We start from the raw sequence: 13,753 nt of genomic DNA on the forward strand, positions 1-13,753 counted from the left end.
ATCCAAACAAGCGCCGCCGGCCTTTATTTATGACTGTTGATTTGCAGAGAAGGGAAAAAAGGACATGTACTAAAAGAGGACTCTAGGGAAAGCCGTTTGCTTCCCGCCGCCACCTTCTCCGGTGCTTGTTTCGCGCGTTATTTTGTTTTGGAAGGAATGGATGGATGGATGGATATACGCTGCTGCATGAATACATTGAACTAAGTAGGAGGTACAAACCCAGGCAACTATCCGGTAGTTACGGGACGGACTACAGAACACCAGCCAGGGAAACGTCACAAGAGATAAAAAAGGCAATCAATCAACCAAAAGGCCTCTCTTCCCCCCTGAGGACATCCGGCGGCGAGGACATGGCGAAGAGCGGGCCGGGGTTAGAGGACGCCGTGGTAGCGGCGGTTCCGCGGCGGACGCGGCCGCCGACGATACCGCGGCGGTTTCGCCCTGTGCGGCCGCGGCCGAGCCAGTTGAGTTTGAGCAGCTTGTTGAGCTCTTCGACCATGCGGCCGCCCTCGTCGGCCGTTGTGCCGGCGCCGGGGCCGCCGACGCCGACGGACGCGAGCACACTCATGCACTGCAACATGCGCCCGACCATCTCGGTAACTTGCTTGGAGTCCTCGACGTTCTGGTCTCGCAGGCTGCCGCCGCCGCCGCCGCCGCCGCCGCCGCCTGCACTCAACGCGTATAGACTGCTGGGGGTGAATGGGCGCGCGTTGTTGGTGTTGTCGCTACCAAAGCTAACGTTGCTGATGGCGCGGCTGCGGTTTCCGCTACCCGTGTCGCCGAGGAGCGTGGTGCTGGTGCTGTTGTAGCTGGCAACCGCGGGGTCAAGGGACATGGCGTTGTTGGCGGCGCCAAAGCTGAGCGACGTCTGCGATTCACCTGTAGGGGAGGTGGAGAGCATATTCTGATACAAGCCCCCGACATGGCTCATGCTGCCGAATGCGGGCGAAGGCAGGGGAACCGGCGAGGCCAGAGCCATGGTGGCCAGCGATTGCGGGAGGAACTCGAGAGAAAGGCGTGAGAACATTGTTCGTAGAGTCTCGTAGCGAGGGAGGATAACGATATCGCGAAAGGCTAAGAGCACTAGGCGACGCACTTCTAGGATAGCCGAAGCGGGCGAGACGTTAATAGGGTGATTCCAGCCCCCCCGGTCAGGGCCTAGAGAAGAAGAGGTTTCGATGGGAGAGTAGCTCAGCGCCGGAATCCCACCCCAGAAATCGCGGGCCTGCTCTGGACTCATCAAGGGCCCGTTTCCGGCGAACTCGAGGTCCAGGGGGAGAAATACGGCCTGCATATAGGGCAGAATGCCGGTAAATGTAAAGATCCACAGCTCCACGAGGGAGGGGATCAGCCTGTCGTCGGCCGTCTTGCGAAGGGTCTGGTCCAGGCTGGAGAATCCAGTCGCTAGCAACTCTCGTAGATCTTCGACAACAATATTCGGACTGCGCCGCGCAATGCAAAATTGGATATGCATCGTGACAATGCGGTTCAAGTCCTCTACCGGCAGCCGTATCTCTTCGGCCTCGAAAACGACGAGAAGCTTTGCTTTCAAGAACGGCCAGGCATCGTCGTGGCTCATGCTGTTTAGGCCGTACTTGCCGCTCTCAAACGGCTCGTTGAGGTATAGAGCGGAAGAGAGCGCCCCGGAGGCTGAGTTAACGCTGCTAGGGCCGGGCCATTCGCCACCCACGGTGTAGCTCGAGGCTGAATCGTCTATCAGCACCTTGTCCTCTTTCTTCTTCTCGCGAAGCGCCCTCCCGCCATGCCGTAGATCCAGGCCCGACATGCTCTTGAAGCTGGTGGTGTTCGGGCCAGGACTCGGGGGCAGATTAAAGTTGTACAGACTACTAGGAGCACTCGGGTCGGTTGGTCTCGAGTTGCTCATGGCCGAGGAGAGGGGGAGATGGTAGTCATCCTTGAGTTTGTGCTTCTGGCGTGATAAAAAGTGATGCTTTTTCTCCTTCTCCTTGCTCTCAACTACGGGCGCGTCCACGGGCCGTATCGTCGCAGTGGATGAGTTCGCGAGACTGTAGAAAGACTGCGCGCTCGAGTCTAAGCTAGTAGTGCTGAAGTTGCCGCGCTGTAGATTGGAAAAGGCATGGCCGATCTTCCCAGGACTTGGAAGCGGCTTATCTTTGTTGGGGTCCATCTTGACACTGATCTTCCCTGGTCGTGAGAAGAGCTTTACTTTTGACTTCTCTGTCTTCAGTGGCCTCTCAGGAGCCGCGGGGGGGGGTAATGGGGCAGGTGGCGCTGTTTGTGTTGATAGAGCTGGCGAAGATTGACCTGACCTCGGGAAGACGACATTCGCCGCCGTCGTTGCCGCAAGACTGTGGCTACCTAGCAGCCCATTGCGATAGCTCTGGCTCCCAAAAGCATTGTCCCTAGGTCCGCTCGCCTCGGTCAAGCTTAGCATGGGGGGATTTAACGGTCCGCCACTTCCTCGTTTGATACCCATGGGCAACTCGAAGTCGGCGCCCGGCATCGGCACCGTTTGTGACCGCTGGCGAGCATGCTGTTGGTGGTGTTGCTGCTGCTGCTGCTGCTGCTGCTGCTGCTGCGCTTGTTGCGCTTGCTGCGCTTGCTGCGCTTGCTGCGCTTGTTGCGCCTGCTGTATCTGTTGTTGAGCCTGTTGCTGCTGGTTCTGGTGGTGCATGACGGCCGCCTGCGCAGCGATCTGGCTGGCCGACATCTCTCGATGGGGCGCTGGGCTGAGCTTGGGTGAAGGTTGGACCAAGCCGACCTGGGAGAGGTTGGATGTGCTTGTCGACGGCAGGGTGGGCTCAAACAAGCCGGCGCTCTGCGAATGCTTGCGCGAATGGCCCCTCCCGGAGAATGTCGACGAGGCAGGCGAGGTAGCGATGGTGGGGGGGAGGGTTAGGGGGGAGGGTCCGTTGCGTCCCGGGAGGGCGTCGCTAGGCGAGTGGGCGCCGGACACGGACCGTGCCGCAGAGACGGCAGTCGACAGCGTCGGGCGCGAGAAGTTCTGCAAGTTGTTGGCGCTAGAGCTGTTGCTATTGTTGTTGCTGCTGCTGCTGTGCGTAAAGCCAGTGTAGATCGGGGTCGGGGGTGTTGGCGGTGGCGCGGCCTGTTGGGCTGCATGCTGTGCAGCCGCAAAGTTACGGGCCTTGACCACGTTCAACGGCGCCAAATCGTCGCTGCTCGTCGACTCGAGGCGCTTCTGTCTCGGGCGTTGTTCTGCACCAGGCTGCGGCGCCGAGGAGTTTGTCGGCAGGGACGAGAAGCTCCCCGGCGCCCTCGTCGTGGGTCTTGTGGGTTGCATTTTCAGGAGGTGGGCAGTCGTCGTTCGGGGGGGTTTGTTACATCATCTTGGCTGCGCCGGCCCTTGATGGGTTGCGCTTGCCCGCTCACGCTCAGCCTAATTATGCCCGCAGGCGATCCGGGAAGCAGGAGCAACAAGCGACTTTCTACGCCGTCGGGAGGCAAATGTTAGATTGTTGGACGAGGCGCAAGTGCGGATGAAGGGGTAAGGGTTGGCGCTATCAATTAAAATGCAGATGTCCCAAATGCCCCAAAGGCAGCCGCTGGACTCAGCTGCAACCCAACCCAGGGAGCCTCAACTAACCTCAGTGAAGCGCTATTTACATAGTGCGGGGCACCAACCGAAGTTCCCTAGCGGCTCCGTAAACGTTGCCTGGTGGGGTCACCTAAGAAAAGGCCCGGCGCGGGGCAATCATGGACATATCCATTTGCCGACCAAGAAATCCGCAAGCCGAGCTTGATATCAAAGTTTTTATTCTGAGCTAGGTAGTTTACTTCAGGACATCCAACTCAGTCCATAAACGAGCCCAGCTGCCCATTACCCCTTTCATATTTTCCACCCAGCCTTAGCTTTCACCAGAGCAAATCTCAACCCCCCCAAAATGCCTGACCAAACACTATCCAGTGCGTCTGCCCTGACGGCCGTGTACACGTCAAAGGGCAACAACGAGCCCTTCTCCACCACGCAGGCGTTTGCGCCGCCCGCCGACGGCATCATCGAGAGCCGGACGTCGTACCTGCGCAGCGTGCGCATCGCCGTGGTCGGGCTGCAGGAGCAGGTGAACCAGGAGCTGACAGCGCGGATGGAGGAGGACAACAGCAGCAGCGGCAACAGCAGCAGCGGCAGCCTCAAAACGGCAAAGTTTGCCGTGGACGACGTCGAGGAGGAGGAGAACTACGGCGAAGAGGTTCAGGAGGAGGACGACGCTTAGAGAGAAACAAGGGGACTGCTTCCCCAGAGTCTCCATTGCCGATGCGAGGGCTCGAACCGCCATTACTCCGTAGATATTATCACTCGCCTCCTTAGGCATCACGGTCGCCAGCCGCCCACCCGCCAAGCACATGCCAAACATCCGTATTTAAAGAGTCCAAATTATCTACAGAAAGGGGTATTGTGGAGGTTTCAGTGTGCAGTAGTAACCAACTACAACGGCAACTAAAACAACCAAAAAAAATTAGAAGGGCGACAGCAAATCCAATACAAAGCCGCACCGCTATACATATAAGCATGGGATATCAGAAACGCCACACCGCCCCTCACGGTTCTGACTATGCTAAATCAGGCCTCTTCTTTCAGGCTCCGACCCCGGCGCTTCGGCCCCACGCCCCGACTTGGGAGGATAGGAGGGGAGCCCCTCCGCCGGCGGCGCCGGACTGGGCCCTGTTCAGACAGCCATAGTGAACTATCGTACTATCCGGCATGGCGGCGACGACGGTTCCGCCCAACCTCTTGTGACAGACGCCGCAGACGCGCTCCTCGCTGACGACAACTCGCCTATTTCGCCCGCCCTGGCCGCCTGGAATGCCGTCGCCAAGCAGCAGAAGCGCCTGGCTCGTCACCAGCCCAGTCTTGCGCAGGCCGGCGACAACGCGCGTCTCATTCACAACGCTATTGGCGTTGCGCATGCGGCCGCGGAAGTAGGACTCGAGCTCCGCAACCGGGAGCGAGTCGGGGACGAGAGAAAGGGTCGAGGTTGCCGGGAGTCTGGAGCCGTGTTTAGAGAGAAGATCGAGTGCTGGCTCAAGATTTGGGGAATACGGTGGTGGCGGCGTGAGATATAGTGAGAGCAATGTGTGATAAATGGAGGGCTGTGCCTCGTCTGGGTCTTCAGAGGTGCCGTGATGGATCTGTGACGGTGACGCTGGCTGCGCATCCTTTGCTTTATGAATGCGGTTGCAATATCTGCTTTTGTCAGAATGGGAGAAAATGGGGTGGGGTGACAGAAGGGTCAGATCGTCTTGCGCAAAACTCACTCTTCGGCCTTTGTAAAGTCCTTCATTTTGAAGACATAAATCGCCAGCGCCTGTTTATGCTGGTCCATCTTGCTGAGTATAACAGCCTGCGCCTCATAGAAGAGCGGGTCTTGGTGAATTGGTTAGTACTTGCTCAAAGGTGGCAGTAAGCAAAAGTGATAACTCACCTTCCTTGGGTATGAGATTGAAAGCCTTGCTGAGGCTGTACTTGTACTGTCCGCTCAACTTCAGGAACCGTACAAACCGCTCCATCAGGAGATCCCACTCCTTGCCCCTGTCGGCCTCCTCTGATATAAGTTTCTTGATGAACAATTCGACCAGGCGGTCGTGGAATTTGACAGTCATGTCATTCAACTCTGTGATGATGTGCTCCAGATACTGTATCTCTAGCCCCGTGTCGAAACGGCTCAGAAACGAAATGACCTTGTCTCTGGGCAGAGTCTCGGCGTTTTCCGAGTCCGCGAGAAACACCTCCATGCCGAGCTTGGGGTCTTTTTTGAGAGTCCAGTCTGCGAACTCCAGAATAACATCAATCATCTCTGGTGGTAGGCCTTGCAGATACATGACTGTCCTTTGCGGGCCGTGCAGGGTTGGTGCAATGTCGTCGGTTTCATCTGGCGAGCCAAACCTGCGTAGCAAGTCGAGCGCTTGCCGGTGGAGCTTCTTACCGTAGAAGAAGTCTACTAGCTCGTTAAAGCGGTTGTGTTCAACCAGCCGCTCGTTGACCACATCTGGATCGCAGAAGTTGGGGATGCGGAAGAGGGAGCTAGCCAGAGTCGGGCGAGAGTACATATATGCTCGGAAAAGGGCAGTGTCGACTAGTTTGAAGGTGCTCTGGAGTTCCCTTTCACGCTCTCCGTCACTCTCGTCCTTAGACAGGGTCAACAGACTCTTGAACGCTTCTTCGGTCGAGCCACTTTGCGTCTTTCTTGGCTTAAGCTTGCCGTTGGCTGGGTCTATAACCCGCTGTAGTCTTGCTCGTGCCCCCGCTAGATAGCTGTTAAGCTCAAGCACTGCAGCTATGAGGTCTTTGTCGTCCTGCGATTGCTCCTCGGCAGTCTTGCCTCTGATACTTGCAGAGTCATCTGAGTCGTGGGCTCTTTTGGACGAGGCAATAGATGCTGTCTCCGAGTTGACTTTGCGGTGGCCCATCAGATACTTGGTAAAAGCTCCACCCTTCTGAGGCGACGAGACTTCAGCAGCATCTTGCTTGGGTGCCTTTTCGCCATTTGCCTTTCCATTCGGCGCCTCGTGGTCAGACTCGTCCTCTTGCTCCTCTTCGACGCCAGATAGGTCACCAGCGATAATCTTGGGGAAAAGCTTCAGGACTCTCTCTGGAGGCGCATGTACCTCATCCTCGTTGAAGAGATCCATAGACTCGCGGTACTTCTTCTGGCGAAAGAGCAGCTCAGCCTTGAGCATCTTAACCTCTCGCATGGTCTCCGTCTTGTCTTTGACTAATGCATCTTCAAGCATGCCCAGAATGCTGATTGCTTCGTCATATTTTCCGCTTTTAACCAGCTCTTCGATCTGAGAGTCGTAGTTTGTGGCATCCATCTTCCAAACAACCCTTTCGCTCAGAACGTGAAAATACTTTCCAGCATGCGCGAGGCTGACAGTTGGGGGTGGGAAATGGAGGGCCGCAGCGCCAGGGAGGCTTATTGTTTGCAGCAAACTGAGTGTGTCGGGGTTCCGCACTTCCAAGCTTCCCTTGGCTGGCGGCTGAAGAGCTAGCAAGTACGGGTAGCTGTAGCCGATTCCCTCGGGCGCAGCGTGCCACGGGATCTGGCGCTTTTCGAGAGCCTTTCCGGTGTCTTTGATAAACAGGGTGTTGATGTCTTTGGCAAGCAATAACTCTCCTTGCCCGAGCTTCGCCGACAGAGGCTTCGGGATGAAGCCGCCGAGGCCCATCATACCCATACTGGCCGTACTGACAGCCCCGAAGCGACCTTGGGCGCCTGCCGCAGCACCAATGGCCCCCGAACCAACAATTTCCTCGACGCTGCCCGTCTCAACGTCTACGATCACATATCCGCTATTCATGCCGCATACAACCTTGGTCGCATTAGCCCAGGTAATAGTCCGTATTGCCTCGGCAAGAACAATCTCGGTCACGTCTGGGGAGAGCTCGCTGTCGTGCCATAGCCACAATAGCAGCCGGCGCTTTATGGCTACTGCGAGCCGCGAGATGATCTCAGGAATATCTGTAGCCGGGTCCTTGACAATGTTGCTCGTCACAGCAAAGGTCGAGGCATTCTTTGATCGGAGAAGGGGGGCCTCGATAGGCTCGAACGTTTGCAGGTCGTGGAGACAGATGGCATAGTTGGACAGGGACACGAGGGTGTTTGCTTCTTTTATCACGGCAAGCTGCTCAATGGTGCGCGTCGAGAACTTGTCCACCTCGCGAAGCAGATCAGTCGGCTTGACGACGGCGGCGGCTGCTGCAGTTGCTGCCACCTGAGACGAGGACACAGGAGAGTCATCTTGAGAGGGGGTGGCGGTAGAAGAGAGATCTGACGGGCTCTGGCTCGCTATCTGAGCATCGAGTAGAGAGGAGCTCCCGTTGGTGGGCTTGGCGAGCTTGGTAGTCGAAGGTGGAGGTGGGTCGTTTAGACGATAGATGCGAAGAGAGCCAGTGTTGAGGCCAACGAGGACACGATCACCTGGTAGTCCCTAGGTCAGCTTGCAATCCTCCCTGCGAGCGCATATCTAAGAACCATGGCAGCCAGCATCATGCATACCATAAGCTAGAATGGACTCTATTTTTGACTTGTCGCGCTGCTTGAGCTCGATGATGGGTCGAGCTGTGAATGCGGAGAGCATGGCGACAGCCACCTCCGCGGTCGTCGGCTTGTTACCGCGAGTTTGAGCGCATTAGGAGCTGTGCGAGGCGCCTGCAGCCATATGCTGACCATCGATGGCAGGTGTACCGTGTGTCCGCGTCCTCAAAGGTCCCAGGCTGGGAGTCGAGGTTGAATGACTGCATTCAGCAACGGGTCAGGTCAGGCGCAGCCAACCGTCTCCAAGTCGTCCGGGCAGGGAGGGAGAGCTACGGTTGCCTGTATATTGAGGGTTAGGGTTATACGTATGGCGCCTCCACTGCAAAACACAGGGGTCAGGGGAGCTGGCTACAGAAAATGGTGTCGCGCCAACTGAATCGTCTGACTCAAACACCACGAGACGAAATACTTCACCGAGACACTTGAGAGTGTCAATATTCATAGCAATCAACAGAGACTTACCGAGATATTTTTAGGAGAGTGATAGGCATCTATGATTCTGCATTAGGGGTTCTAAGGCTTACCGCCTCTCTTTACGAAAAACTTCGTAAAGTACCTAGTACTTGCCTTTCACATCTTAAGTTCCACGCTTCGAAACATTTAGGGGTTGGATTATACTGCATGTATCATTAATCCCAAGATAGAGAGGCTCGTATAGTCTACGGGGTTATTTTGAATTGGTAAAGTGTATTATTGTGATTATTTTTCTTCCTGGGTATCACGCCAACAAACAAATATTCATGGATTGGGCTTGATTATTACACTCGGGCCCGCGCTGCAACTCGTTTCGATTCTGTAAGTCATCATCTTCAACCTTTCTGACACTGTGTGAAAGCGTGGAATCTAGAATGTCTTCAAGTTTGTGGATACAAGAAGCCGTAATGGTATTGGATGTTGCCCCTCAACAGTCTCAGCAGGCTCCAATATGCCGTTGACAACTTCGGATCCAAGGAACCGTTGTCCACGTGGCTTAAGAGTTGACTTCGTGACTTCATCCCGTCCCAGCAGACTCGGGTCCCTTGGTACCTAGCTCAGGTGCCTTAAAGTAAGATAGAGTATCTTGGCAGAAGCTTTTTCCGTTTTCTCGAGACCAGCGGAGGCCATAGAGATTTTTAGAAGTGAATCTGGGCGACTGATGTTGTTATTTCAATCGGGAACAGGCACAATGGATAAGAACCCAGTTTTTGTAGATATATCTTGACTACTAGAATAATACCCAAACTCTCACGGTAGAGGAGGTGAAGGGCATGGCCCAGAGACGAACCGAACTCATCAAAGAACTGAAGAATCTCAAGCATCTCCCCTCCATGAAAATGAGTCGCAAGGCCGTCAACGACGCGATGAAGGCCATTGCTGAGGAACTACAGACTGAATTTAACGGCCTCAACGAGAAGCTAGCTCCGTCCCCGAATATCATCAAATCATTAACGGCACCAGAGAACCTCAAACCTGAGACAAATACTCCGAAACCCAAGCAAGAGGTTCCTGAGCCTGACACACGGGACAACTTTGAGGAGGATATCTATGGTAAGAATGACGGAGTGATGAACCAGACTGAGCTCACCGAAGCTATCCAAGACCTTCAACAATTTGAAGAACACGCTGGAGGACAAATGGAGAAGATCAAAACACAGTTGGGAGGATTCCAGGACGTCATGGTGACGTCACGGACAAGATTGGCGACACCGACGTCGTCGCACTTTCGAGACGCATAGCCAGAATGGATAAGGAGCTCAAGTCAACCATGGCACAAGTGCAAGAGCTCACTAAGCAGGTCAGCAAGAAAAGGAAGCTGGAGGAGATCGAAGACAAGAGACGGGCGTACAGAAGGAAGCTGAAGGAGCTCGACGATGAGGAACTGGGTATGGTAGACGAAGCATAGGTTGGTGGACATCAAGGAGGACAAGGACGAAGTCACCACATAAGATCAATGAGATCGATTCTTTGGGCGAATGATACCCATGATGAAGGGACATTCGGGATATGAAATGAGATCAATTTGGAAGCCGTTGCAGGCTGCCTGAGGGCAGGCAGGTCATATAAGAAGGGCAATGTTATGTCAGCAATGCACGGCCAAAATCCAACATATTGAAATAGCCGATCTGACTAAGCCTTAGCCGCCTTGGTTATTAATCTGGGCGATCAGTGCAGTGCCAAGCTCCTCCCAGGTTCGGGCCCTTGCTCAGTGGCTGCCCTGTTTCGCAGTGGAGCCTGGCGAAGACTGGTGGGGGCTGACCCACCAGCCTCTGACAACACAGGGCTGCTCTGCGTGGCTCGATACGATGAAGAGAGTGGATTGACTTGCGTGATTGTTAGTCTTTAACTTGCCTTCCGGGCAACAACATCCACCATAGCGTCTCCGGCTGCATCTAAGGAGCCCTCCTCTATCCGATCTGTACACACAGCCCAGAAACGGCCCATCAGCGGCCGACAAGCAGACTTTCGGGACAGAGGGGGGAGCACCGACACCACGAGTACTACTAGGTCTTGTCGCACCAACGCTACTAATTATAACGGCAAACAAGACTTTGAGCTTGTTGAGCTCCCGTCTTTCCAGCCACAAAGCAACCGTCGTCCGACAAGGCCCCGCGAGCACTCCCACTTTGCCGACCAGGACGAGAAGAGGGCCGAGAAGCGCCGCTGGCTCGACGAGCGGGACGAAATGAAATTCTCCCACAGCATCCAGTTCAACGCTGTTCCCGACTGGAGCAGCCACTACATCGCCTACAGCAACCTCAAGAAGCTGTAGGAGGAGCCCCAGACAACAATCTCCCATGTTCGTTCGCACTGACAGCGTCATTCATCTAGCATCTACCAACTCGAAAAGACCATCCATCAGTCGTCGGGCGGCGATGCCGAGTCGCGCCCCCTCATCCAGTACGAGGATCCCGAGACTGTCTTCATCCGCGCCCTTGACGTCGAGCTAGAGAAGATCTCATCCTTCTATGTGCTGAAGGAAAAAGAGCTGGTCGATGAGGCGGATGCGCTGTTGCGCGATGTTGGCGCGTTCGAGGACGGTCCAATTGACGAATCCCAACCCCGGCCGCCCGTTCGCACCCGGTCAGCCGAACGACCGCGGCCGCCCCCACAACCGCGTAGCCAGAGTGCGCGCAGCCGTAACTCAACCGAGGATGGTGTCGAAGACAGCGAAGACGAGGCTGATGAGACAGTCGGTCTGGCATCAAGGCGGAGGTCGAGCTTCGGGAGGCGCAGGACGGTCCCGAATATCATGCAGGCATCGACGGACATGACGGCCTCTACCGAGCTCACGCGGTCGCTGCGAAGATACAGCGCGACCTATGACGACTACGCCGAGCAGGCGGCTCTTTTCTCCTCTGGAATCATGCTGAAGAAGAGGATCATCACCATATATGTCCAGCTCTGCGAGCTCAAGTCGTATGCTCAGCTCAACAGGACTGGCTTCAGTAAGGTGCTCAAAAAGTTTGACAAAATCGTCGACCGCCAGCTGCGGCGCAAGTACATGGACTCGTACGTTGACACGGCCTACCCCTTCCGCTCCGAAACGACGGCCGACCTGGAAGAGAACATTTCTAAAATCGTAGACGCCTACGCAACCATCGTCACCAACGGCGACAACGAGGCCGCAAACCGGGACTTAAGGTCGCATCTGAGAGAGCATGTTGTCTGGGAACGGAATACCGTGTGGAGAGACCTGATTGGCATGGAGAGGCGGGCTGAGGCTGCCAGCCTGGGCCACACCTTGCTTGGGCGAGACACGGATCTAACCAAGACGCTTCGCCAGGGAGATGCCGAGCAGGTGCTGCCGACCAAAGAGATATCCACACCGCTCGGCCGATTTACCTACCCAGTGTGGCTCTTCAGCTCGACCATGATGACCCTTCTCGTCATCCTTACCATCTTCTTCGTCCTTCTCTTGGTTCCTTTAATGGAGAAGCCCGAGCAACAGAACTGCCTGGCCATGCTGGTGCTTGTCAGTTTGCTTTGGGCTACCGAGGTAAGCACGCTGCAGACTTGATTGCCTTCCCACTGGGCACGGCTAACAGACTCTCACATCAGGCGATACCCCTTTTTGTCACCTCTCTCACCATTCCCTTTCTCTGTGTCGTCTTAAAAGTCTTCCGCCAGACAGAAAGGCCGCATACACGGCTGGACTCCAAGGATGCCACGGCCGCCGTCTTTGCCGCCATGTGGACTCCGGTCATCATGCTGCTGTTGGGCGGCTTCACCCTTGCAGCTGCGCTGTCGAAATGCAGCATCGACAAGAGGATTGCGACATTTGTGCTTAGTAAAGCAGGAACGCAGCCGAGAACGGTGCTCATTGCCAACATGGCCGTCGCTGCCGTTGCGAGCATGTTGATCAGCAACGTTGCTGCTCCGGTTCTCTGCTTTGGTATCATCGAGGTAAGCAGCATGCCTGCGAAGAGTGGCTTAGGCCAGATGCTGACTATGGCGTTTCTGTAGCCAATGCTTCGTAACCTCCCCGCCGGGTCCAACATGTCAAAGGCTGTCATCATGGGAATCGCGCTTGCCTCTAACATTGGCGGCATGCTCTCGCCTATTGCGTCGCCACAGAATGTTGTTGCTATTGGCATCATGAACCCCGCGCCGACTTGGGGCCAGTGGTTCTTTATTGCGATTCCTGTGGGTGTCATCTCTCTGCTGCTGATATGGGCTATCCTCCTCGTTACCTTTCAGCCCGGCCGCGGAACCACCATCGTGCCCATCCGGCCCGTGCGTGACCCTTTCACGGGCCTGCAATGGTTTGTGTCTATCGTGACCGTCTCCACCATCGGCCTTTGGTGCGCCTCGCACCAGCTCGAGTCCACGTTTGGCGACATGGGCGTCATTGCCATCATCCCCATTGTGCTGTTTTTCGGTCTGGGAATCCTGACTAAGGAAGACTTCAACAACTTCCCCTGGACCATCATCATCCTGGCCGCTGGTGGCTTGTCTCTCGGCAAGGCCGTCAACTCGTCTGGCCTCCTCCACACCGTCACGGGCGCCATCACCGCCCGCGTCGAGCATCTGAGCCTCTATGGCATCTTGGTCGTGTTTTCCGGTCTGATTCTCGTTATTGCCACCTTCATTAGCCACACCGTCGCGGCCCTCATTATCCTGCCGTTGGTGTTCGACGTCGGCCAGCGCCTTGAGCAGCCCCATCCCAACCTCCTGGTCATGGCCGGCGTGTTGATGTGCAGCGCCGCCATGGCGTTGCCTACGAGCGGGTTCCCGAACATGAGTGAGTCTCTGTCCTTTTTTGTTCATTAAGTGGCAAGTATAAAGCGTGCTAACCTCGCGTCTTCACTCCCTTCAGCTGCCATCATGAAGGAAGACCCTACCGGCCAGCGCTACCTGCACGTCAAGCACTTCATCACCCGCGGCGTGCCCAGCAGCTTGCTGACCATGCTGGTGGTTGTGACTGTGGGCTACGGCGCCATGATAGTGTCAGGCATGTGAGGGGTGTGTCGAGAACTAGAGGAGAATCTAAACTGCGCTGTAGAGTGCTCTGCTGTACTGTTTCCGTTTGGATTGATTCTCTTCTGTTCCAAATTATTCTCAACAGGTAACTAATATAACTAGCAAGCCAGCTAGCGTCTCCATCTTGTATCATGCATACATAAATCGATATTCAGGCACAAAATGATATTCGGAACAACAGCGTTGGTATTACAGGAATCAGCGGGGTGGTTAGTACGGTTACAGGTAGAACTCGTGTAGGATTCAAAGAATTTAAC

At 55.4% G+C, this 13,753-nt stretch overlaps 4 protein-coding genes across 4 annotated transcripts; 2 read left to right on the plus strand and 2 right to left on the minus strand.

Moving 5' to 3' along the window:
- Positions 1-301: 301 nt before the first annotated feature.
- B0T26DRAFT_653527 (HbrB-like-domain-containing protein) lies at positions 302-3,283 on the minus strand (the record flags this gene model as incomplete). The annotated part of the gene is made up of 3 exons (XM_060438463.1): positions 302-627; positions 688-2,557; positions 2,660-3,283. 3 exons carry the CDS (start codon positions 3,281-3,283, stop codon positions 302-304), a joined length of 2,820 nt encoding a protein of 939 aa, XP_060292279.1.
- A 601-nt stretch (positions 3,284-3,884) lies between these two features.
- On the plus strand, positions 3,885-4,214 carry B0T26DRAFT_653071 (uncharacterized protein; the record flags this gene model as incomplete). Its single annotated transcript, XM_060438422.1, has 1 exon — positions 3,885-4,214. The coding sequence occupies one exon, from the start codon at positions 3,885-3,887 to the stop codon at positions 4,212-4,214; it is 330 nt and encodes a 109-aa protein (XP_060292280.1).
- A 361-nt stretch (positions 4,215-4,575) lies between these two features.
- On the minus strand, positions 4,576-8,079 carry B0T26DRAFT_754258 (uncharacterized protein; the record flags this gene model as incomplete). The annotated part of the gene is made up of 4 exons (XM_060445804.1): positions 4,576-5,185; positions 5,257-5,365; positions 5,424-7,919; positions 7,998-8,079. The coding sequence occupies 4 exons, from the start codon at positions 8,077-8,079 to the stop codon at positions 4,576-4,578; spliced, it is 3,297 nt and encodes a 1,098-aa protein (XP_060292281.1).
- Positions 8,080-10,698: 2,619 nt separating this feature from the next.
- Positions 10,699-13,475, plus strand: B0T26DRAFT_742587 (SPX domain-containing protein; the record flags this gene model as incomplete). Its single annotated transcript, XM_060444140.1, has 5 exons — positions 10,699-10,781; positions 10,845-12,012; positions 12,075-12,419; positions 12,480-13,257; positions 13,333-13,475. The coding sequence occupies 5 exons, from the start codon at positions 10,699-10,701 to the stop codon at positions 13,473-13,475; spliced, it is 2,517 nt and encodes an 838-aa protein (XP_060292282.1).
- Positions 13,476-13,753: the final 278 nt, after the last annotated feature.

Source organism: Lasiosphaeria miniovina (assembly GCF_030549165.1).
Source record: "Lasiosphaeria miniovina strain SMH2392-1A chromosome Unknown B0T26scaffold_6, whole genome shotgun sequence".
Taxonomy (NCBI): Eukaryota; Fungi; Ascomycota; class Sordariomycetes; order Sordariales; family Lasiosphaeriaceae; genus Lasiosphaeria; species Lasiosphaeria miniovina.